We start from the raw sequence: 23,047 nt of genomic DNA on the forward strand, positions 1-23,047 counted from the left end.
GTATTTAAGTCTGATCATTTTTTATTTCTGCTCAATGTTCATACAACTGTTTGGTCCTGGTACCCTTCATTATTTCCCCTCAGTTTGTGAGGTGGAACAAGATGGTTCAAGTTATGTGGTTCTGTTTGAAGGAAAGAAAAAAAGGAGGGGGGGGGGGCAAAAATCAAACAAGCAAAAAACGGGTGGAGTCCTTCTAGAGACTATAAATATCGACTTTAGAGAAGAAAGGGGACGGGGCCAGAGAGATAGCATGGAGGTAAAAGCATTTGCCTTACATGCCGAAGAACAGTGGTTCGAATCCCGGCATCCCATATGGTCCCTCGTGCCTGCCAGGGGCGATTTCTGACCGTAGAGCCAGGAGTAACCCCTGAGCGCTGCCGGGTGTGACCCAAAAAACAAAACAACAAATGAGAGAGAGAGAGAGAGAGAGAGAGAGAGAGAGAGAGAGAGAGAGAGAGAGAGAGAGAGAGAGAGAGAGAGAGAGAGAGAGAGAGAGAGAGAGAGAGAGAGAGAGAGAGAGAGAGAGAGAGAGAGAGAGAGAGAGAGAGAGAGAGAGAGAGAGAGAGAGAGAGAGAGAGAGAGAGAAGAAAGGGAAAAAGGAAAAAAAACATAACAACAATACAAAAAAAATTCAACAAAAAAACTGAAAAGCACCACAACAACAAAGACAACAACCAAACAATAATCATGGTCTCGAAATAAAAACAAAACAGCACACACAAAAAAATAAAACAAAAGAAAACAAAAACAACAAAAAACAAGTAAAATATTAATTAATGTTTTTTTTTGCATAGGCACAGTAAATATTGGGGAGAATAGAAAGGGAATTCCCTTGGCCTAAGAGATACAGGGTTTCTCCACCTTTGAAGTATACTGTCATGGCCATAATTCCAAGCTTCTTACCTGTTCTTTTACTCTCCCCTAGTTCCTTTTGTGGTATCTGGAAACTTTCCACTCAGTCATGGATGATAAGATCAGGCCTCTGTAACTAGAGATCTTGGTATTTACACAGGTCATAGGATGGAGCCTAGGATGGAGTCTTTCTTTGCAGTTCTAGAAGTTTTGTTCCATCAGTGTTGTTTTAATCAGTCTTCTGTAGTTGGTGGTCTTGGTTTTTGCTTTAGTCCTAGAATGAAGCCTAGGATGTCTTTCATTATGTTTCCAGAAGTTCTGTTTCGTTGCAGTTGTCTCAGTCAGACCTCTGGAATTAGAGATCTTAGTTGTTGCACAAATCATATTCCAAAGCCTAGACTAGGGTCTTTTTTATTAGTCGCTGGCTAAGTTCTGCCCAGTCATGGTTGTTAGTCAGTCTTCTATATTTATTGATCTTGGCTTTTGCACAGATCAAAGGCTGACATGTCTTCTGATTTCATCTTGTTAGGTAGTGAGGTAAGACAATCTGCTCTTAGATCAGGTTGTTGCTATTTCCTCATTGTCAAGATGTCATATCAAAACTGGCATGTTTTGGTGTCAGAGCAGTGTTAAGAATGTCCCAGAGGGAGTATGGTACTTGGAGCTGTTGCAGAGAACTGTGTTGGTTCTATGTCTGAGATCTAGGGTTCAGGGTTGGACGGTTGCTGTCTAATCACATGGAGTCTTAAATTGGGACCACATGATATATGTTCAAGGTGAGAGGTGCCCCTGTATTGCAAAATGTATGAGTTCTTATCCCTAGTAGATAAGAGCTTGTTTCTATATGTAAAATTTCCCTTTATTTAGTATGCCTTTACAAAAAAGAAATGGTGCTATATTATATTGCTGGTGCATTTGGGGATGAGAGTGCCAGGCACCATCATCTCTGTGCCCTGGTTTTGACCTGAGCTTTAATCCCAGGCAAGACTTTTTCTTGTAGGTTTTTGTATCAAGCAGAACCAAAATGGTTGAGTTAAGGAAGAGAAGAAAACAAAAACAAGACAAAAACATATATATATATATATATATATATATATATATATATATATGTGTGTGTGTGTGTATATATATATACATATATATAATTGAAAAAATAAAAATGAGTTTAGAAAAGTAATTAAGGGAACAAAGTGATGCAGGAGACTACCTTAAATTTGGAGATAAACAGGTTAAGAGGTAGTATTATAGAGGTCTTAAACTTATAAAGAAAATATAGGCTTCCTCTTGTCTTTTGGGATATTCTTGTGGGGGGTGGAATTCAGGGAACATTTTCATCACACACTCTGGTCTTGTTGAGTTTGAGAAATGCTTTGCGGCAGAAAGGGCTCGGGTAGTTCTTGCATTGGGGGTCCTTCTGGAGCTGAGTTTGGTATCAAGCAACAGTCCACATTGGGGGGGGGCACTGAGAAGGAGGGCCACAAAGCATGAGTCAGAAGGAGTGTTGGTTGTAGTTTCTTGCCAGGGGACGAAATGTGGGGTTGAGTGGGTGTCCCTTCACTTGTTAGCTGGGTGATGGCTTATTGGGGCAGGAGGTCGCTCTTGATACCTAATGGGTTAAGAACCGAGGGTAAAGAGCGTAATTAAAGTGGGGTATTGGATTGGGGTTGGGGGGGGAGGGTGAAAGGATAGTAGGATTTCTGAAGGGGCGGAGGAGGAATAGTATATAGGAGGGGCTATATACACTATAGGAATGGATTGTTTATAATTTAGGTTTGGTTCTAATAGAGGAGTCTTCTCTCTATGTTCAGTACATTATTTCTTCCTTCCTTCCTTCCTTCCTTCCTTCCTTCCTTCCTTCCTTCCTTCCTTCCTTCCTTCCTTCCTTCCTTCCTTCCTTCCTTCCTTCCTTCCTTCCTTCCTTCCTTTCTTTTCTTTCTTTTTTAGTTTTTGGGTCACACCCGGCAGTGCTCAGGGGTTACTCCTAGCTCCACGCTCAGAAATCACTCCTGGAAGGCTCGGGGGACCATATGGGATGCCGGGATTCAAACCAATGACCTTCTGCATGAAAGGCAAATGCCTTACCTCCATGCTATTTCTCTGGCCCCACAGCACATTATTTCTATTTAGTAATTTTTCTTATGTTGAATATCTAATTTACATTTATGTTCCCTCAAATAAAAAACATGTAAAATATTCTATGGTCTTTCTCAGTTTTAAATGAAAGCCCCTAATTGGGAATATGTAAATATCTTTCCACTGCTTTACTGCCTAAATATTTTAATAATAATAATAATTTCAGTTGCTATTTCTTTTTATCAACTTTTCTTTTTCTTCTTTTTTGTTTTTTATTTTATCCACACCAGTGGTACTCAAGGCTTATTCCTGACTGCACTCAGGAATCACTCTTTGGCTGGACTTGGGGGACTAAATGTGTCACCAGAGATTTAGTTAGCCTGGGTCAGCTAAGGGCAAACCAAGCTTCTTATCCAACTGCCTATGATCTATCTGTCCCCAGTTGCTATTTCTTTAAAACCACCTATCAGTGGCCAGAGAGATAGCACAGTGGTAGGGCATTTGCCTTGTATTCGGCCAACCCAATACAGACCCAGATTTGATTTCTGCCATCATATATGTAACAACACACACACACACACACACACACACAACCCCCCCCCCAAAAAAAAAGCCACCTATGAATGTGTTACTGTGCGGGATCTTTATAGATGACCCTATTTACTCCTTTACAGCATGTACTTGTCCTCATTTTACAGCTTTGTTTTTTTTTCATTTGGGGACTACATCTGGCAATGTTCAGGGTTACTTCTAGCTCTGCATTCAGGAATTACTCCTAGTGGGCTTTGGGGCACATGTAAGCTGTTGGATCTCTAACCTGGGTCAGCCATATGCAAGGCAAATGCCCTACCTGCTATACTATTTTTCTGGCCCCCCAGTTTTGTCTTATCCAGATTGGTAATTAGCTCAAAGCACACAGATACCTTTGTTCCAGAGCCTAAATTCAAGTTTAACTACATATATGGTTAAATGAAATAATTTATCGGCTATATATAGGTGAACAGATGGACTGAAGAAATCATTTTAATCATCACTAATAAAGTCTATACTGATAACAAAATGAAAAATAAACAATAATTATTAATCATCTGGCACATTTCCTTTCCATATGGGTTTATTTGTATTATTCTGCCTGTAAAATATCTATCCAAATTAAGTGATATTAAAAAATTTCTAGAAAATAAAATGCATATTAAATTATTTTATTTTTTCTATTAATATAATGCATAAAATGTTTTTTCACTATTAAGAATTTCTTTTTTTTTTTTTTTTTTTTTTTTTTTTTTGTTTTTGGGCCACACCCGGCGGTGCTCAGGGGTTATTCCTGGCTGTCTGCTCAGAAATAGCTCCTGGCAGGCACGGGGGACCATATGGGACACCGGGATTCGAACCAACCACCTTTGGTCCTGGATCGGCTGCTTGCAGGGCAAACACCACTGTGCTATCTCTCTGGGCCCTATTAAGAATTTCTTAAAAGTAGGACTGAAGATGTGTAACAGTTCTCATTTGAATGTATTATATGATATTCAGTACCCATCATTGAATTTAGCAGCTTCCTCTGAAAACTGAGAATATATAATAGTGCTAAAATAATGATATGTTGAAAAATTATTTTCAGGAGGCCACACCCATTAGTGATCAACACTTACTCCTAGCTCTGCACTCAGGAGTAACTCCTCCTGGTGCAGCATGGATTGTAGGGTTAAGTAGGATACAGCTGCGAGCAAGGCAAACATCCTATCTGCTCCACTAATCTCTCTGACTCACTTTCATTTTTTATAGTTCTTAATAATTGAATATAAATTTTCTACATAATATGGAGTGGAGCCTATATTGGATTTTTTAACTTGTTTTTGCCAACTCATTAAGTAATTATTCTATTGCCTACTGTGTGTGAAGATATGTTATAAAGTCTTAGCTGTTTAATTATTAAAATGGAGTTTTTGATCAGACCCCTCTGATTTCAGTTCCTGTTCTTGCATTTTAATTGTTTTTAATATTATTATTTGGTTGTGTCATGGACCAATTACATAGTCCAAAGCATCCTTGCCCATCAATAAGAGGGATCTTCAGGAGATTTTCATTACATGGTGTCTATAGAGAATTTAGCGTGGACTGTGTCAGCTCGGGAAACATCCAGTGTAGTTCATAGCAGCTTCTAAAATGGTAACTTTGATACTGACAAAATTATTTTATAGTTTAATAAATCTGGCTATTCTCTAATAATGTAGAAAGATATAATGAGTTGCTGAAAATCTGATTGAAAAATTAAACAAAGTCATAATTGTTTTAACCTTTAATGAGTTGCTGGGAATTTGATTGACAAACAAAACAAAGCTTCATTCACTTCTCCACAATAGACATTAGCTTGTCTTACTCACATTCAGAGGACACACTCTTCACATCATATCTAAGGAGGAAGATCAACAAGGGTAAAAAATACATAATCATCTTCGGTGTACTGTTGGATGTTGGCCTGAAGGTTCCAAAGCTGTGGTTTCCAGAACTGTAGGTCCTGAGCAGCACCTTATCCTAGCAGTGAACCGTGATAATGCCGCCTAGTTTATTAACTATCACAGGCACTCAGAACATGTTTCTGAAGACCTCCAAAAGAAATTAAATAGGTTGCTTCAAAAGTTAAATGGATCCAAGTGATGGGTCCAGAGAAATAGCACCACAGGTAGAATGTTAGCCTTGCATGCAGTCAACCACAGTTTATATGGTGCTCTGAGCCTGCCAGAAGTGAATGTAACCTCTGAGCATCACAGGGTATGCCCTCCCAAAAAAGAAGGGATTCAAGGTAGAGATTTGTATTTAACTTTTTACCAATATTATATAAATTGAGAGAAAATACTAAAGACATTTCCAGGGGGTGATGATGGAGCACCTGTGGTAAGTGGTAGAGCACCTGCTAAGAGTAAACCCTGAGCACAAACCCAGGATAAAGCCTTTAGTACAACCAGCTGTGGCTCAAAAAGACAAAATGTAAAAAAAATAAATAAGGACATTTCTAGAAAAAGATACATACCACTACAAGGTGAGAGAGATAACTCTTCATCCAAGATTTAAAGCTCATTGGTGATAGTAAAAACATCAATGTTTAAAGTTGTGTATGTGAAGGGGCCTTTTAAAAACCATTACAAGGTATATCAGTCTTGCTTACACATCTCTCTATTTTGGGGGGTTAGTTTTTATTGTGATTTTAGGTTTTGCTGTCCTATTTGTAAGGACATTTGCCTAATTTAATCTCCAGTTTGAAATTTTCCTTTGTCTTGTCCCTTCCAAGTGAATTTTAGATGAGTCCAAATGAAATGTAGAATAATTTTAAGTCTTTCCAACAACCTACTTCTAGTCTCCATTTTAATTTCTAATAAGCTGTCAGAACTAATATTCCCAAACAAGGACTCTCTCCTCAGTAAATGGCATTATTGCCCCTTCCATTTGCCGAGAATGAAAGCTCTAGTCTAGAATGATCCTTGACCATTCCTTTTATTTTTTTGCAGTAACAGAGATTGAACCCAGAACCTCAAATATATGATGTCATTGCCTTCTGCTACTGAGCCACACTCCCTCTCCCAAAGTCTGAGCCCTCTTTTTCTCTCATATACCCCATCCAAACTATCAGCAGTTGACACTGTTTTTCCATAAAGGTTTGTAATCCTGTCTACTCACTCCCAGTGCTACCAAACTTTCATTTTTTTGGAAACAATATTGAATTTATTTATTTATTTTATTATTTTTAAATTTTATTGAGACCAGTGTAATTCATTTCAAGTCTTTCACACTTATATTTAAGGTACACAGTGACAGTGAATTAAGGCAATTTCCACCACCAGTGTTAACCTCCCTCCTCCACTGTTCCCAGTTTGCATTCCATACCTCCACCCTTAGCCCCATGGACTGCTAGTGTAACAGGTCCCTTTTGTGTATGGTTTGTTGTAGTTTGGGTCTCTTTATTCTATTGTCATTGACTTTGGGATCAACCCTTCATTTTTTGTCTGAAAACCTGCAATACGTTTCTAATTCACCTTCCTATTATCAACCTTGTCCCCCTATATATTCTTTTATTTCGTGGAGAGGGAAATGGTGGTGCCAGGAATCAAACCCATATTTGTCAAGCATGTGCTATATAGTCCAGAGCTACATTACCAGCCACTATAGATTATTATTAATACAAGAGTTATAGATTATAAAAATAGTAATTTTTCAAAGCTCATCTGCTTCAAATTCTCTCAGTAAGTCTGCTCTTTCTGAATATAAAGTTCAAAATAAGCATAGGATCTCAAATCAGTTCACTACTACTCTTCATACACTTTGTTCCAGTCATGAGACTTTCTGATTCCTTCCCTTGCTGTTCTTTATATCAGCAAAGATATCTCAGGCCTTTGTACTTCCTTCCACCTGGCTCAGTTCACTCAGGTCTGAATATAATATAACATCTTATCCATGAGGCCTTCCCTGAATGACTTATGTCAAACAGTATCTCGCCTCCATGTCCCTTTCTCCATGAATAGCCTTTCTTTTATGGATCTTCTTTTCTCCCTCTTTTTTTTTTTTTTTTTTTTTTTTTTTGGTTTTTCAGGCCACACCGTTTGATGCTCAGGGGTTACTCCTGGCTAAGCGCTCAGAAATCGCCCCTGGCTTGGGGGGACCATATGGGACACCGGAGGATCGAACCGCGGTCCTTCCTTGGCTAGTGCTTGCAAGGCAGACACCTTACCTCTAGCGCCACCTCACCGGCCCCTTCTCCCTCTTTTTTGTGTATGCGTGTTGTTCTTTCTGTTTATTTTCTTATTTTACGTCTTAAATAAGCATTTAAAATGCTTATCTGTATAGTACTTTTGTCCTTTGACACATAAAAGTATTTAACTGGTATTATTAAGAATTTATTATTATGGATTGATATCATTATTTATTATTACAAATTATTATATGTTCACATATATTATTGATATTATTTCTTATTATAAATTAATTACGGGCCCGGAGAGATAGCACAACGGCGTTTGCCTTGCAAGCAGCCGATCCAGGACCAAAGGTGGTTGGTTCGAATCCCGGTGTCCCATATGGTCCCCTGTGCCTGCCAGGAGCTATTTCTGAGCAGACAGCCAGGAGTAACCTCTGAGCACTGCCGGGTGTGGCCCAAAAACCAAAAAAATAAATAAATAAATTAATTAATTAATTACACGTTCACATATATTATTAAATGTTTTATATACATTTATTATAAATGAATAAGTATTGTTAAGGATTCATATTATTAAGTATTATTAAGGACTTACTAATGCTGGTAGAAAGGCTTCTAATTACAACTATTTGTAAATTATTTTGGAAAAAATAACTTTTTTTTTTGGTTTTGTGCCACACCTGGTGGCACTCAGGGGTTATTCTGGGCTCTGCACTCAGAATTCACTTCTGGCAAACTTGGGTGACCATATAGGATGCTGCCCGGATGAACCTCATACAAGGCAAATGCCCTATCTGTCATGCTATTGCTCCAGCCCTGGAAAAATAACTTTTATTTATTTATTTTTAATTTTTATTTAATGAAAATGCATCACATAGTTGACATAACTGATCATAATACATTTGTTTCAAGATAAAGGAAAGCAAAATTATTAATTAATTTTAATTAATTAATTAATTAATTAAAGGAAAGCAAAGTATTGGTATAGGACTAAATGATTTCTTTCTAAAGATTTTCAGTTCTTTTTGATTTTTAGATCATGATGCAATTTATCTACACTAAAATTCTCCATTTTAGGTACCTAAATTTATGGTTTTTAGTATAATCACAAAGCTATGTACTACTATGTAACCCCAGAACATTGCTGTGGTACCAGGACATTCAGCCTTTTTACAGTCAGCATCTATTTCCTCACTCAGCACTTGTTAACCACTAATTGACTTTATGTCTCTTTGGATGTGTTTGTTCTAGATATTCCATATAAATGGACTCAGACAGACTGTAAACTTTTGGGTCTGGCTTCTTTCATTTAGCATGTTTTCAAGTTTCAACAATTCATAGTATTTAATGCTGTTTTTTGTAAATGTAATCATTATATTTTAGGTCGTTTTCCAATAGTGTTACATTTTATAAATTTTTGTTCCTCTTCCCATTGTGTGATCCACCGTGTACTGTTTATTAACATCATTTGATGAATATTTAAATTTTTATACTTTTCTATGGTTATGAGTAATGCTGCTATGATCATTTGTGTATGTTTTTGGGTTGATATATGTTTATTATTATCCTGGTCATATCACTTAGTAGAATTGCTAGGTCATATGGTAACTGAGTTTAACTTTTTGAAAAACTGCCAAACTGTTTATTCAGCAGCTGTACTATTTTATATTCTCAGCAGCAAAGCATGAGGATTCCAGTTTCTTACTATCCTTGCCAATGTGTGTTATTTTTGTCATCCTAGTAGGTGGAGGAGGCACCTCATTTTGATTTGTTTTTGCATTTTCTCAGCACCTTTTCATATTTGTATACATTCTTCAGATAATTTATCCATATATATTCCTAGGGAAAATATCCATTTATCCTTTTATCATTCTTTTAGTAGGTCATTCCTTTTTGTTTTGGGTCATTTCTTTTTTCTGTTTGTGAGAATGAGTTATTTTTTGTTTGGTTGTTTTTGGTCTCACCCAGTGGTGCTTAGATTTTACTCCTTGCTCTGTGCTCAAAAATCACTTCTGGCAGGTTTAGGGGATGGATCATATGGGATGCTGAGGATTGAACCCATGTGAATCGGGTCAGCTATGTGCAAGACAATCGCCCTACTGCTGTGCTATCGCTCCAGCCTCAAGAGTTCTTTATATACTCTGGATATGAGATCTTTGTACTTTCTGGAGACTAGACATTTATGTCATAGTCTGTTCATAAATATTTTCTAGTTTTTTTCTTCTTGTAGTGTTCACTGATGCTCTTATAGTATTCTTCAAAATTATTAGAAATATAAATTTTTTGTTGCACTGGTGATGGGTGGTGTTCTTTACATGACTGAAACCCAAACACAATCATGTATCTAATCAAGGTGTTTAAAAATATATATAAAATTTTTTAATTTTATGAAATCCAATTTTCTTTTCTTTTCTTTTTTTTTTTTTTTTTTTTTTTTGGTTTTTGGGCCACACCTGACGGTGCTCAGGGGTTACTCCTGGCTGTCTGCTCAGAAATAACTCCTGGCAGGCTCGTGGGACCATATGGGACACCGGGATTTGAACCAACCACCTTTGGTCCTGGATCGGCTGCTTGCAAGGCAAACACCGCTGTGCTATCTCTCCAAGTCCTGAAATCTAATTTTCTATCTCTGATTACTTTGTTGTTATTGTTGATATATGTTAAAACCTAATCCAAGGTTGCAAATATTTAGTCCTGTGGGGGCTGAAAGGATAGCACAGTAGGCAAGGCATTTTTCTTGCATGTGGTCAACCTGCGTTCAATCCTCAGCATCCCATATGGTCCCCAGAACCTTTCAGGAGTAATTTCTTAGTGTATAGCCAAGAGTAGCCACTAAACACTGCTAGATGTGAATGCTATGGGCAGCTTCTGCCCCACAGTTCTAGTGGGCTTCAATGGACACACGTCAGGGAGTGGATAAAATATGGGCCAGCGTAGGGTGAAATATGAAATATGAGAGGCCACACAAATGAATTGCATAGGGAAAAGACGTTCTGGCAAGTGTGTGACAAATTTAATCTCTAAACTAGGAGTTTTATAAGGGGTAAAAGTCAGAGGTACTGAGAATATTTACAATTACAAAGCAGAGTTTAACAGTAAACAATACATTAAACTATTGGTGTGAGCAATAAGAATTCTGAGTTACAAAGGAGAAGGTCACAATTCAAGACAGCTCTTAGCAAACTAACTTCAGATGCAAAATAAGGGATTAGTAAGAAGTAGAAAAACTCTAGGAATACAATATTTACTGGGATAGACTCTCTTATTTAGAGGTCAAGTAAAAGAAAGAGCTAAATCCAATACTAAGGTGAAGTTTTCATTTTTTGGGAAAAGTCAATAGTCCGGGATCTGCATTCTGGCTACGTCCTTGCATACTAGAAACCAAGGTTGCAAGGACATTTTGAAAAAGAGAAAAATATTGTCTTTGATTTTGGTGCTAAATGTTATCCAGGAAAGGGTTTTAATCAAGCTATATTTTGCCTGTACATAGCAGCAGAAAGAATAATTAATTTTAAGGTCAAATAATATTAAGGGAATATAATGTCAGTACCATAACACGAATTTAAGAACTATCTCTTCAGGAATTCCTCAACTCTCCACACAGGGGCAAAATATCTGCAGCAGGCCTTTTGAGGAATTCCCTGGGTTTTCTCAGTTCTCCGAGCCAGGGAAATCCAGGGATACATCTGGTGAGCCTACTGAGTCCCCCTTTAATGGAGATGTTTATGCATGGCCCAACATGTGAAAACAAAAACAAACCACAACAACAAAGATTTAGCCCTGTGTTTTTTTTGTTTGTTTGTTTTTATTTTTATTTTTTTTATTTTTTTGGTTTCTTGGGCCACACCCGTTTGATGCTCAGGGGTTACTCCTGACTAAGCGCTCAGGCATTGCCCCTGGCTTGGGGGGACCATATGGGATGCTGGGGGATAGAACTGCAGTCCTTCTTTGGCTAGCGCTTGCAAGGCAGACACCTTACCTCTAGCGCCACCTCGCCGACCCCTAGCCCTGTGTTTTCTTCTGAAGGTCTTAAAGTTTATCTCATAATTTGGATTTTTTTTTGTTTTTTTTTTTTTGTTTGTTTGTTTTTTGGGCCACACCCGATGGTGCTCAGGGGTTACTCCTGGCTGTCTGCTCAGAAATGGCTCCTGGCAGGCACGGGGGACCATATGGGACACCGGGATTCGAACCAACCTCCTTTGGTCCTGGATAGGCTGCTTGCAAGGCAAACGCCGCTGTGCTATCTCTCCGGGCTCATAATTTGGATTTTTTAATTGTGTACATAACATGAAGTATTCAACATTTATTTTATTATATAAGTGGATATCCAGTCATTCCACTACCTTTGTTGAAAGACTACCCTTCTCTTTACTAATAATTAACTAGTAGGACAACTGTCTGTTCAGCCTACTCCTTGTTAAAGGTAATAAAATCTTATCACTTACCTATAATAGAATGTTCATCTTGCAATTCTATTTTGTCAGATGTGAAATTACGTATTTAGAGGAAGGTAAGTTGCTGAAGAATTGTGTAAAACTTAACCAAAATAAGACCAGATAATTAACCTGAAAGTTGTTTAGCAAAAATTTTAGCAATGATTTCCTGAGCCTGGATGCTTTGTCTTTGGTCATCAGAGTCCTGTTTCAAGATAGGATGCCAGACTGATCCTTCTCTTCCTGTTTACTGAGAGCAAAGATTGTGGAGTGGCATACTATAGTTTCTGTGCGATAATAGGCTTGATGACTGCTGGAACAGCAGTAATAACCCTGAATCTTGGAACAAAGATGGCTTTCTACTCAGCATAAAGTCTATTAGAGTACATTACTGTAAACTCAGACAAATAGCCCCGTCTTCTAAATGAAATTCTTCCTTTCTAAGTTGCTCAAAATTGAGGCGTCCATTTGACATTACCAAATTTAAGAACTTGTGTTCATCAAAAGAGAGAAAAAGTACTCACAGACTGGGGAAAAATGTTTACAAAATACATTTGATAAATGGCATTGATAAAATTGATAAAATTTATAGAGACCTTCTGCAAAGTCATAAGACCAGCAGCCCAAAAAGCTGGAATAGGCAATTGACAAAAGAAGACAGACAAGTGCAACTGATGTTTAATAGCAATAATGAGAAGCTACTGTCCATTCACTAGAATGGCTAAAATTCAAGGAGTTGACAAGGTCATAACTAGGTCATAAGCACACTGGAAACTTGTTTGGCTCTATTAGTAAAGCTAAAATTAGAAGTATGTTCTAATATACAGCAAATCTGGAAACTCTGACTAGACCTAGGAAAAAATACTCAAAGATGTAGATTACCTAACCTCCCACAAAGACCCAGTCTCAATACCCTCTCTTGAAACACCATTAGTAACAAAATCCATTCAGAAATTTAAAATGTCGCATTTGTTTTTAGTGCTCTGTTATTAAATAAGATAACCAGATCATCATGGCTAGTCTCTTTTAAGAAAAAATAAGACAAAAACAAGAAGACAGCAAGAGTAACAAAAAATGATTTAGAGGAAATAGACTAAGAAGAAACATTTTAATAACCAAATTCAGATAAATCATAGAAAAGGTGTGTTCACGATAATTTTTATTTAAGAAATATTTAAAGGTGAAAAACAGCAGTCAAGAAGTAAAGATAGAACTGAAAATGTAAAATTTAGTAGAAATGTTACGGATGTACTTGAGGAATTTTTCCAGAAAATATAGAAGTGGAACAAGTGGAAAGAATAAAATTAGAGATCCTTTCCAAAAATTTTAGTATGCAAATAATAGGCACTCAAGAAAAGGTGAGGATAAAGAGGACAAAATTTAGGAGGAACAGAAAGTGGGAAAGAGGTAATATAAGGTTTAAGGCTCTTGTCTTGGCCATGGTTGATCCATTTTATGAACCAGAAAGATGATACATGGGTAAGGTCTTACAGCAGGCAACATGGACTCAATCTCTGGAAACACATATGGTCCCCCAAGCCCTGCCATAAGTGATTCCTGAGCACAGAGACAGGAGTTAAGTCCTGAGCACTACTAGATGTGTCACAACTAGTATAGCCTATTCCCAAAAAGTTGGGGGAAAAGGGAGAGGAAGGGAAAATGTTATCTACAGAAAATAGGTCAGAAACTCTGTCCCAGAGTCACATGCAACACCTCCATTCAGAATGCCCTGGCATAATGAACCAGTTGGCCCCTCTATAATTTAAGACAAGCAGGGAAAGAACAAAAAGAAAAAACAAGGGGCCAGAGCAGTGGTGAAATCTATAGGGCATTTGCCTTGCGTACACTAGCCTAGGAGAGACCACTGTTTGATCCCCCGGCATCCCATTATGATCCCCCAAGCCAGGAGTGATTTCTGAGTGCATAGTCAGGAGTAACTCCTGAGCATCACTGGGTATGGCCCATAAACAAAAAAAGAAAAGAAAACAGGTCAGAACTGGTCAGGGGTCAGAGGTGTATTCAATAACGTGACTCCAGAGGCAAAGATAACAAAAACAAACATTTTTGACAAATGAGTCTACTTCAAATTGAAAAGGGTTTGCATGGCAAACGTAAAATAAAAGGCAGCCTAATGAATGGGAAAAATTTGCACACCAAGAATCAAATAAAGGTCTAATATTTAAGAATACGAAGCACACACATAGTTCAACAACAAACAAAAAAAATCTCATCAAAAATGGGGAGAGGAAATGACACTTTCTCAAAAAAGATATACAAACACATACAGTATATACATAAATATGTGTTCATACAGATGACATACAGTAGGCATATTATAAAAGTGCTCATCACCACTTATCGTTAGGAAAATGCAAGTCAAAACATCAAATATATATTATCTCAGACCACTGAGAATCATATATCAAAAATCCTGGAAACATCCAATCCTGATGGGAGTGTGATAGAAAAGGAATCCTAATTCAATCTTGTTTGAATTTATATAATTTATTTTATTTAAAGAGCATGTATCACAGAGCTGACAGTTGATCATAATACATTTGTTTTCAGGTAAGAGAGCACATTTTTTTTTTTGTTTTGTTTTTGGGTCACACCCGGCAGCTCAGGGGTTACTCCTGGCTCTATGCTCAGAAATCGCTCCTGGCAAGCTTAACCACCATCCTTCTGCTTGCAAGGCAAACACTTTACCTCCATGCTGTCTCTCCGAACCCGAGCAAAATTATTTTTAAAAGAATGAAGAAAAGAGGGGCAGAGAGATAGCATGGAGGTAAGGCATTTGCCTTTCATGCAGAAGGTCGGTGGTTTGAATCCCGGCATCCCATATGGTCCCCCGAGCCTGCCAGGAGTGATTTCTGAGTGTAGAGCCAGGAATAACCCCTGAGCGATGCTGGGTGTGACCCAAAAAACAAACAAACAAACAAACAAACAAACAAAAAGGAAAGAAAGAAGAAAAGAGAGGGAAAAAGAAGTACAATGACAAGCAAATTTGTGAAAAGATTTTATTTCCAGTGATGCCATTAAGTCATTGTCAACAGGTTTAATAAGCTTTTGTTGCTTGCTGACCATTGTTACTTCATTTGTTTCTTAAGATTAAGAGACTTCAGCTACGCATTAGCATCTACATTGGTGTGGTCCTATGGGAATGACAGTATTAAACAAAATGAAGTCACACAGCTGCATTTGCAGCTGCATGGTCCAAGAATTCAAAGCATTATAACTGATGATGCAGCTTTTGTGGGGTGTGCTTTTGCCTGCCAGGTCTTCCGTAAGTATAAGAAGGCAAGGGTCTAGTGCCCACATTCATTCCAAGAAAAATCCCTGATATATCAAGCCTGAACACCAATGGACCTGGAGTTTGGTCAGATCGGTGTCTCCAAAGAGAATAATAGAAGGGTGGTGAAGCAGACCATAGGCAAAGTGACAATTATGGGTAATGGATGAAGCAGGTGAGACTTTGGCTTAAGGGGATTGACTCCTCCTCCTTTTAGCTACAGTGACAGCATGCCCATTAATTTTTACATCTTGGTTTTATTTCTCTTCTCATTCACTTTTGGTGGAAATGTTATCTGTTGCCTGGTTCAGATTCTATGGAAGGGTATAGAAACTTCACAGAAAAGTAAGAATAAAGCTATCATAAGTCTCAGAGATTCTACTTTTTTGGCATCTACTATACATACAAAATATTCACACAAAAAATATTCTCATAGGAAATTACCTGTGTTACAGCTGCTTATTACGATACCCAGGATAAGAAAACAACCAAAACGTTTAACAACATTCTTTTGAATCAAGAAGTAGTGGTATGTAGAGGGAACAAAATATTAAGTAAAATATTTACAGCTGTAAAAGTGATGAAATCTTGCAGTTTGCAGCAATGTGGATAGAATTAGATGGTATTGTGTTAAGATACGAGGGAGAGGGTCAAATGCAAGATTATCTTACTCATATAGAATGTAGAATGTAGAGAGAGATAAAACAAGGGTATATGAGCCCAGAGCGATAACACAGTGATAGAGCATTTGCCTTGCACGCAGCTGACAGGATGGACCCAGGTTTGATCCCTGGCATCCCATATGGTTCCCAAAGCTGACAGGAGTAATTTCTGAGTGCAGAGCCAGAAGTAACCCCTGAGCGCTGCCAGATATGGCTCAAAAACAAAAACAAAACAAAAACCAAAAACAAAAAACCAGCACCCAAAAAAACAAGGTATAGACAATGTTTAATAATTATATATCCTTGGTCTTGAATTTTAAACTTAATAACTAACAACAGGGAAAATAATGGTGGGAAAAAATCATACTGGAGATGACATAAGAACACCGGTGAAGAATCATGGCACATCAGTAGTGGTAGGGTACAGTAATTCTCTAAATTCATAGCATAACCTTTAACACTGTTGTAACAGTCTAAAATAAAATAACAAATTTAATTCAAAGGAAAGAGAAGTAGAAAATAAAGCCATTTCAGACATGCAAAGGATTTACATAGAACTAAACTGATTACTTCAGAATGACATTCATCATTTTTTTGTTTTTTTGGGTCACACTCAGTGACTCTCAGGGTTTACTCTGGCTCTGCACTCAGAAATCGCTCCTGGCTGGCTCGGGGACCATATGGGATGCCGGGATTTGAACCACAGTCTGTCTTGGATTGGCTGTGTACAAGGCAAACAAACGCCCTACCTCTGTTTCATCTCTCCGGCCCCACTTCACAATGATATTCAAAGGAAACTGATTACTGTAAATATTTTCTGTTAATAAAATAAAATGAAAAAAAAAAAAAAAGAAACACAAGGAGCCAAAACAGGCTGGAAACCATGTTCCAATGCAGTAGTCCCAAGCTTAATACTCAGCATTGCCTGGTTCCCCATGAGTCCTGCCAAGAATAGCTACTCCCTGGAGCACTACTTGGTATGATCCAAAACCAAGTAACAAAAGAAAAGAAAAAGAATCATTACAAACTTTATTTTTCAAGTATGTAAAAAAAACCAAAAAAATAAAATAAAATTAAAATACAATTTAAAAAAATTTTAATTAAAATTTTATTATTTAGCTGACATGTTCTAAGTTTCTAATTTTGCCAGCATTGTTTTAAATGCCAAGGGTTCAATAGTAAAGAAAAGAAAGATTTTGTCCTCATAGATTATATTACATCATAATTAAATTATAAATACATATGTACCAATTTGGGTTCAGTAGGTGTATTGAATGAACCCAGGAGATGGAAGATGTGAAGAACAGGGGAAACTAGTATGTACAGGAATGCACTCTAAAACTAAAGTTATTCTAAAATTTAAATTTTCACTATAAAAAGCAGGAGTAAAAAATGGTCTCAGATTGTGATATTGCCATAAATTGGGACATTGCTATAAATCTTGTAGTAAATATGTGTGACATAAAGTAAATATATGGGGGCCGGAGAGATAGCATGGAGGTAAGGCGTTTGACTTTCATGCAGGAGGTCATCGGTTTGAATCCCGGTGTCCCCTGTGCCTGCCAGGAGCAATTTCTGAGCCTGGAGCCAGGAATAACCCCTGAGCACTGCCGGGTGTGACCCAAAAACCACACAAAAAAAGTAAGGTAAATATATGTAAGTATATTGACATAGAGTAAATATGTACATAGTAATATGTGACAAAGTAAATATGTCAGACATATTTACTACCAGTAAATATGACATCAATTATTATAGTTTGATGATAACAATCATAGGTTCTGTTATTTTTTAGTGACATGGGAGAATATCATTACAGTGAAAATTCAAGTCAGAGTATCTAAAACCAGGACTGGCGAGGTAGTCTGTCTTTCATGTGTGAGGCCTTGGGTTCGACCCCAGGCACTATGACAACAAGAAAAAGTAAAATTATAAAGCACAAAAGTGATAAAATAGCAAAGTTTACAAAAAGTGTAGTGAATAGAAATTCACAGAGATTTATTGAGGAAGGAACTAATACACTGAGAGCAACAACTTAGGGGTTAATTTTTTCATCAGTTTACAAAAGCAGCTTAAATTGGGAAGAAATATGAGGCAGGGAGATTACCAGGGTGGTAACCAGTAACATGTGACATGAGAGTCTCAAGACTAAAATCCCAAGTGAAATTTATGGCAAGGGTTTTCAACTCTTCTATTCTTTTTTTTTTTATTTATATATGTATATTTTTATTAGAATTCTCTATAACTGTCAACAATTGGACAACATATCTGGGGGAAAAACATGGAACATCAACATCCTTTAAACTTGCACCGCTTACATATATTTACACATAAGCTTACTGTATATATAAAAAATATTTTCGAGGACTCATGGGCTTAGGAATATTCAAAAGACATTATTGCTACATTTCAATATTTACAAAAACAGACAAAAAACTTTCAAACATTAAGCCACTGCAAAGGAACACCTGATGTAAAAAAATTATAAAAATATAAACTTTCAAGGAATATCCAAGACAAAAAAAATCTTTCAGTGGAGCGCCCCTGAAGTACCTAAGACGTCTACCATTAATAACCATTTTTCTTACTATCATCAGAGTCAATAGAATCGCAAAGGAATTTTTTTTCAGACAAAATATGGCAAACAGTGACAATCTCTTATGTGACAACAAAACCCCAAAACCTGTTACCTTTGGAAGGTGCGAGAGCATAGAACTCCAGTGCAAAAGGTGACTTCTGGAAGAATGACCACAGATGTCTAAATGTAATCTAAGTGACCAAAAGGGGGAACTGCAAGAACCACAGACCTGGATCTTATGAAGTAACACATGGCTGTGGACTCACAGATCCTTCAGATTTCGATAGTGATCAAAATAAAAGAGGATGGGGTAAATTCTAATATTCAGGCTATAGTTAAAGGATAAGATTTTAAGTGTGTTTCTTCAACTCTTCTATTCTTAATTGTCCTTAAAAATGTTTCTAAGGGCCTAAATGGATAGTACAGAGAGTAGTGTGTTTGCCTTGCACACTACTAGCCCTGATTTGATCCCTGGCATCCCATATGTTCTCACCACCACCACCAAGAACTGCCAGCAATAACCCGTGAGCATTGTTGAGTGTGAGCCAAAAGAAAAATGAAACAAAACCAAAAAGATTCTAGGTTCCTGGTGACAAGCAGAACCTAAAGGGTAAAGATGATTGGTCGAGCTTCACCCTATTATATATCTGGGTTGGAGTTTGTTCTTTCTTTCCACTCGGATTTCAGCAATCATTCTTGTTCCAAAATAAGCCTAAGAAGATGTCATCAGCTATCCTGTCAGGTAATCAGAAATCACCTTTCAATCACAGAATGACTCTTAGTCCTCTATTTTAAGTCCTAGCTGCCCTGCCGCCTCATCAGTGCTGTCACTTGTCACCTCAGCTTGTTCTGCAGTGGCCCATGCTTACCTGATAGTCAAGCCTGAATTAGTGTTTATATTTTATCTTTAAACTATACTAGATTTTCAGGATAGAAGGGATTTGGGAGTTTGGGGCCACATCTGGTGGTTTACTCTGTGCTCTGGTACTATGCTTAGTGAATTTGGGGGACCATATGGGTGTAGGATATTGAATCTGTCTCAGCTGTGTACCAGACAAGCACACTACTCACTATGCTATGCTATGCTATGCTATGCTATGCTATGCTATGCTATGCTATGCTATGCTATGCTATGCTATGCTATGCTATGCTATGCTATGCTATGCTATATGCTATGCTATACAATACTATACTATACTATACTATACTATACTATACTATACTATACTATACTATACTATACTATACTATACTATACTATACTATACTATACTATACTATACTATACTATGGCTCTGGCACCCTACTATATTTTTTAACTCTTAATTTGGATGTGTTTTCAAGCTAATAGAAAAGCTGCAAGGAAGAGAATAATATATATAGAACCCATAGGTACATTTTGCTTCTGTTAAACATATCTATATAAATATATATGCATATAGAATGTTGTTCATCTAATAATTTTTTGGTTTGCTTTTAGGTCACACCCGGTGGTGTTCAGGTGTTACTCCTGGCTCTGTGCTCAGAAATCGCTCCTGTCAGGCATGGGGGAACATATGGGATGCCAGGGGATTGAACCAAGGTCCGTCCTAGATTAGTCATATGCAAGGCAAATGCCCTAATGCTGGGCTATCTCTCTGGCCCCCATCTAATAATTTTTAACCATTAAAGAATAGTGGTCCTTTAGTTCAAGCTTATGTATACTAAGATTAAGTATACCCTTTTGTAGTCATATTTTTTTACATTGGTACATTATTTTAAATTTTTATTTATTGAGATAATATTAGCAGTTTCAGTAGATTTATTCCCTCAATCTCAAATTGAACTTTGAGAAGATTCATTCTCCTTGTCTGACATGTCTGCTGCTGAATCACAGAAGTAATGACTCCAATGTTTGTTTGTTTTTAATAATATTTTATGCTTCAAAATTATAAACGTGTTCGCAGTTGGGCCTCAGTCATGTTTTATTTGAGTAAAATGTTTAAACCTTTGAGAGTAATATAGTCAGGGTTTTTTTTTTATCCAAGTTTTGGTTTCTCTTTATTTATTTTATTTTGCAGTCATAATTTTGACCACCATTGGTAGTTCTTATTCATATTGACTGTACATGTTTGCTTTTGATTGCTTTTTCTGATTATGTTAAGGAGCCAAACCCTTAACTACTTTCTGACTCTTTGTACAGGGATCTCTCTCTCTCTCTCTCTCTCTCTCTCTCTCTCTCTCTCTCTCTCTCTCTCTCTCTTACCCTCCTCTCTCCCCTCTCCCCTTGTTCTCTGAGCAGTTTGAACCCAGAGCCTCCTACCCAAGAAACGTGCTTTCTACCACAAACAGGCACATAGGTAACTAACATGAAGAGCTTGGGTGGAGAATCTTCATCCTCTTTTCAATTTCTAGAACAGAATTTCTCAATCAGGGGCCATATGACCCCCTGTGCATTCTTACAGGAACAAGCATGGTTGAAAGGGAGCATGGTCAGAAAAGGTTGAGATACATTGTTCTGAACCACTACAAATGGGTTCAATATGGAACATTCCTTATTCATCTGGCTCAGACGACTTTTACAACTAAACACAGACAATTCATCCCATCAGTGCAGTATCTTAGAGCGTATCTTCCTTCTGGTGAATTTCCAGATATCTTTGAGTGTTTGAGGAACATGTTTCTTGAATCCTGCTCCATGGATATACTTGTGACTGTTAATAGTGTATTCTGGTCAATGACTAAATGCCCTCTTCTTCCTTTTTGTGCCACTCTCTTTGTGGAGAAGAGTGTAAGGTGTTGCTTAGATTAATTTTGAATTTAATTCATTGTGCATTTGTTTACTCAGTTGTTAAGCTATTATGTGGGAGGTGGAGATAAACACAAAAGTACTCAAGGCTTACTCCTGGCTCTGCTCTCAGGGATCTCTGTGGAATATTTGAAGGGTTGGAGATCAAGCAGAGTTGGCCATATACAAGGCAAGCACATTCTCCCGTACCATCTCTCCAACCCCTGTTAGTTATTCTTTGGAAAGAATAAAGTTTCTTTATTTCAGGCCAGAGATATAACACAGTAGTGACACATTTGTCTTGCATGCGGTCAACCCAGAGAGGATGTAGGTTTTATTCCTGGCATCCCATATGATACCCCAAGCCTGCCAGGAGTGATTTCTGAGTGTAGAGCCAGGAGTAACTCATGAGTGCCACCAGGTATGTCACCCCCAAAAAAGTGTCTATCACATACTGTTCTTTGTTTTGTTTTTTGTTTTTGTTTTGAATCATACCCGGCAGTGCTCAGCGGTTATTCCTGGCTCTATGCTCAGAAATCACTCCTGGCAGGCGCAGGGGGACCATATGGGATGCCGAGATTTGAACCATCGTCCCTCTGCATGCAAGGCAAAACGCCCTACCTCCATATCATATCTCTGGCCCCTATGCACACTGTTAAGCAACAGACAGAAGGAATTGGAGGGAGGCATTGGTGGAGAGAAGTGGATACTGGTAAAGGAATTCTTGACACATTGTGTTCCTGAGCACCAATCAATAACTGTCATTTTATGGTAGCTAATTTTAAAAAAGAGTCTTTATCAAAAATAATACTGAACCCAAGAGTGATTCCAACAATGGCAAACACTAATCTAACATTCATAATCATGTGTTGGCCACTTTTTAAGCACTTTGTATTCATGCATTTAAGTCTCACAACAATCTTTAAGGCACATAGTAACATTATCTGCATTGTACACATGAGGAGTTGTAGGCATGGAAGTTAAATAGCTTGCCTATAATTATATAACTGGTAAGGGAGTAAAATGGAGACTTGAACCCAGTATTTCATACATCCATATTATTTTTTAATCTAAGTATCTGTGTGTTTATTTACCTTTCTTATATTTTACATTGACCTCTCTAAAGATGATCCTGCACTGGTTCTTGTCATATGATTGTTTCTTGTTGTGTTGTATTCCCCAGGAAGAGAAGCATTTATTTTCTTTTTTGTGTTTATTTTTCAGCTAAAGAAAAGGTGACTGGCCCCATGAGTCAAAGAATGAACCAAGAGGAGGCTGTTGACAGGAGTGTTTTCCACTCACTAGCTGTTGAGAGTCAATGGATGAAGAGCAGGATTTTATTACTTCAATAGACGCATGGGATCACATCCCAAACAACCAAGAGCCAAGTGGACTTGGTGCAGCGAGGCTTCCTAATAAATGATTAATCAAAAGCATTTGATACAAATCTGTCTTGCAGCAGCGTCTTCAAATATAGTGTTGCCTTCTTATCTAGCCTTGTATGAGTTTAAGTGATCCCTGCTGCTTCTTGCTCCAGTGCCAATACTGGTCAGAAGGCTGGACCCACAGGGGAATTCTCTCCATTCAGCTGGGTCTGCCCTATTTGACTCTGCTATTTATAGAGCCAATGTGGGTTAATGACTACATATTGAGTGCCTCTTCCATGTCAATCATGAGGCTGGAAGCTTAAAGTATCTATTCCCACC

The 23,047-nt window shown here is 37.7% G+C and overlaps 1 protein-coding gene across 1 annotated transcript in view; it reads left to right on the forward strand.

Annotated features, from left to right (window-relative positions):
- The window catches only part of SLC44A1 (solute carrier family 44 member 1), a 226,376-nt gene extending 203,599 nt beyond the window's left edge, over window positions 1-22,777 (forward strand). The window contains exon 17 of the mRNA XM_049770826.1: window positions 22,566-22,777. Coding sequence (XP_049626783.1) covers window positions 22,566-22,580 — 15 coding nt within the window. The 3' untranslated portion in view covers window positions 22,581-22,777. The remainder of the gene's footprint in view (window positions 1-22,565) is intronic.
- The last annotated feature ends 270 nt before the right edge of the window (window positions 22,778-23,047 follow it).

Source organism: Suncus etruscus, chromosome 1 (assembly GCF_024139225.1).
Source record: "Suncus etruscus isolate mSunEtr1 chromosome 1, mSunEtr1.pri.cur, whole genome shotgun sequence".
In the NCBI taxonomy this organism is placed as follows: domain Eukaryota; kingdom Metazoa; phylum Chordata; class Mammalia; order Eulipotyphla; family Soricidae; genus Suncus; species Suncus etruscus.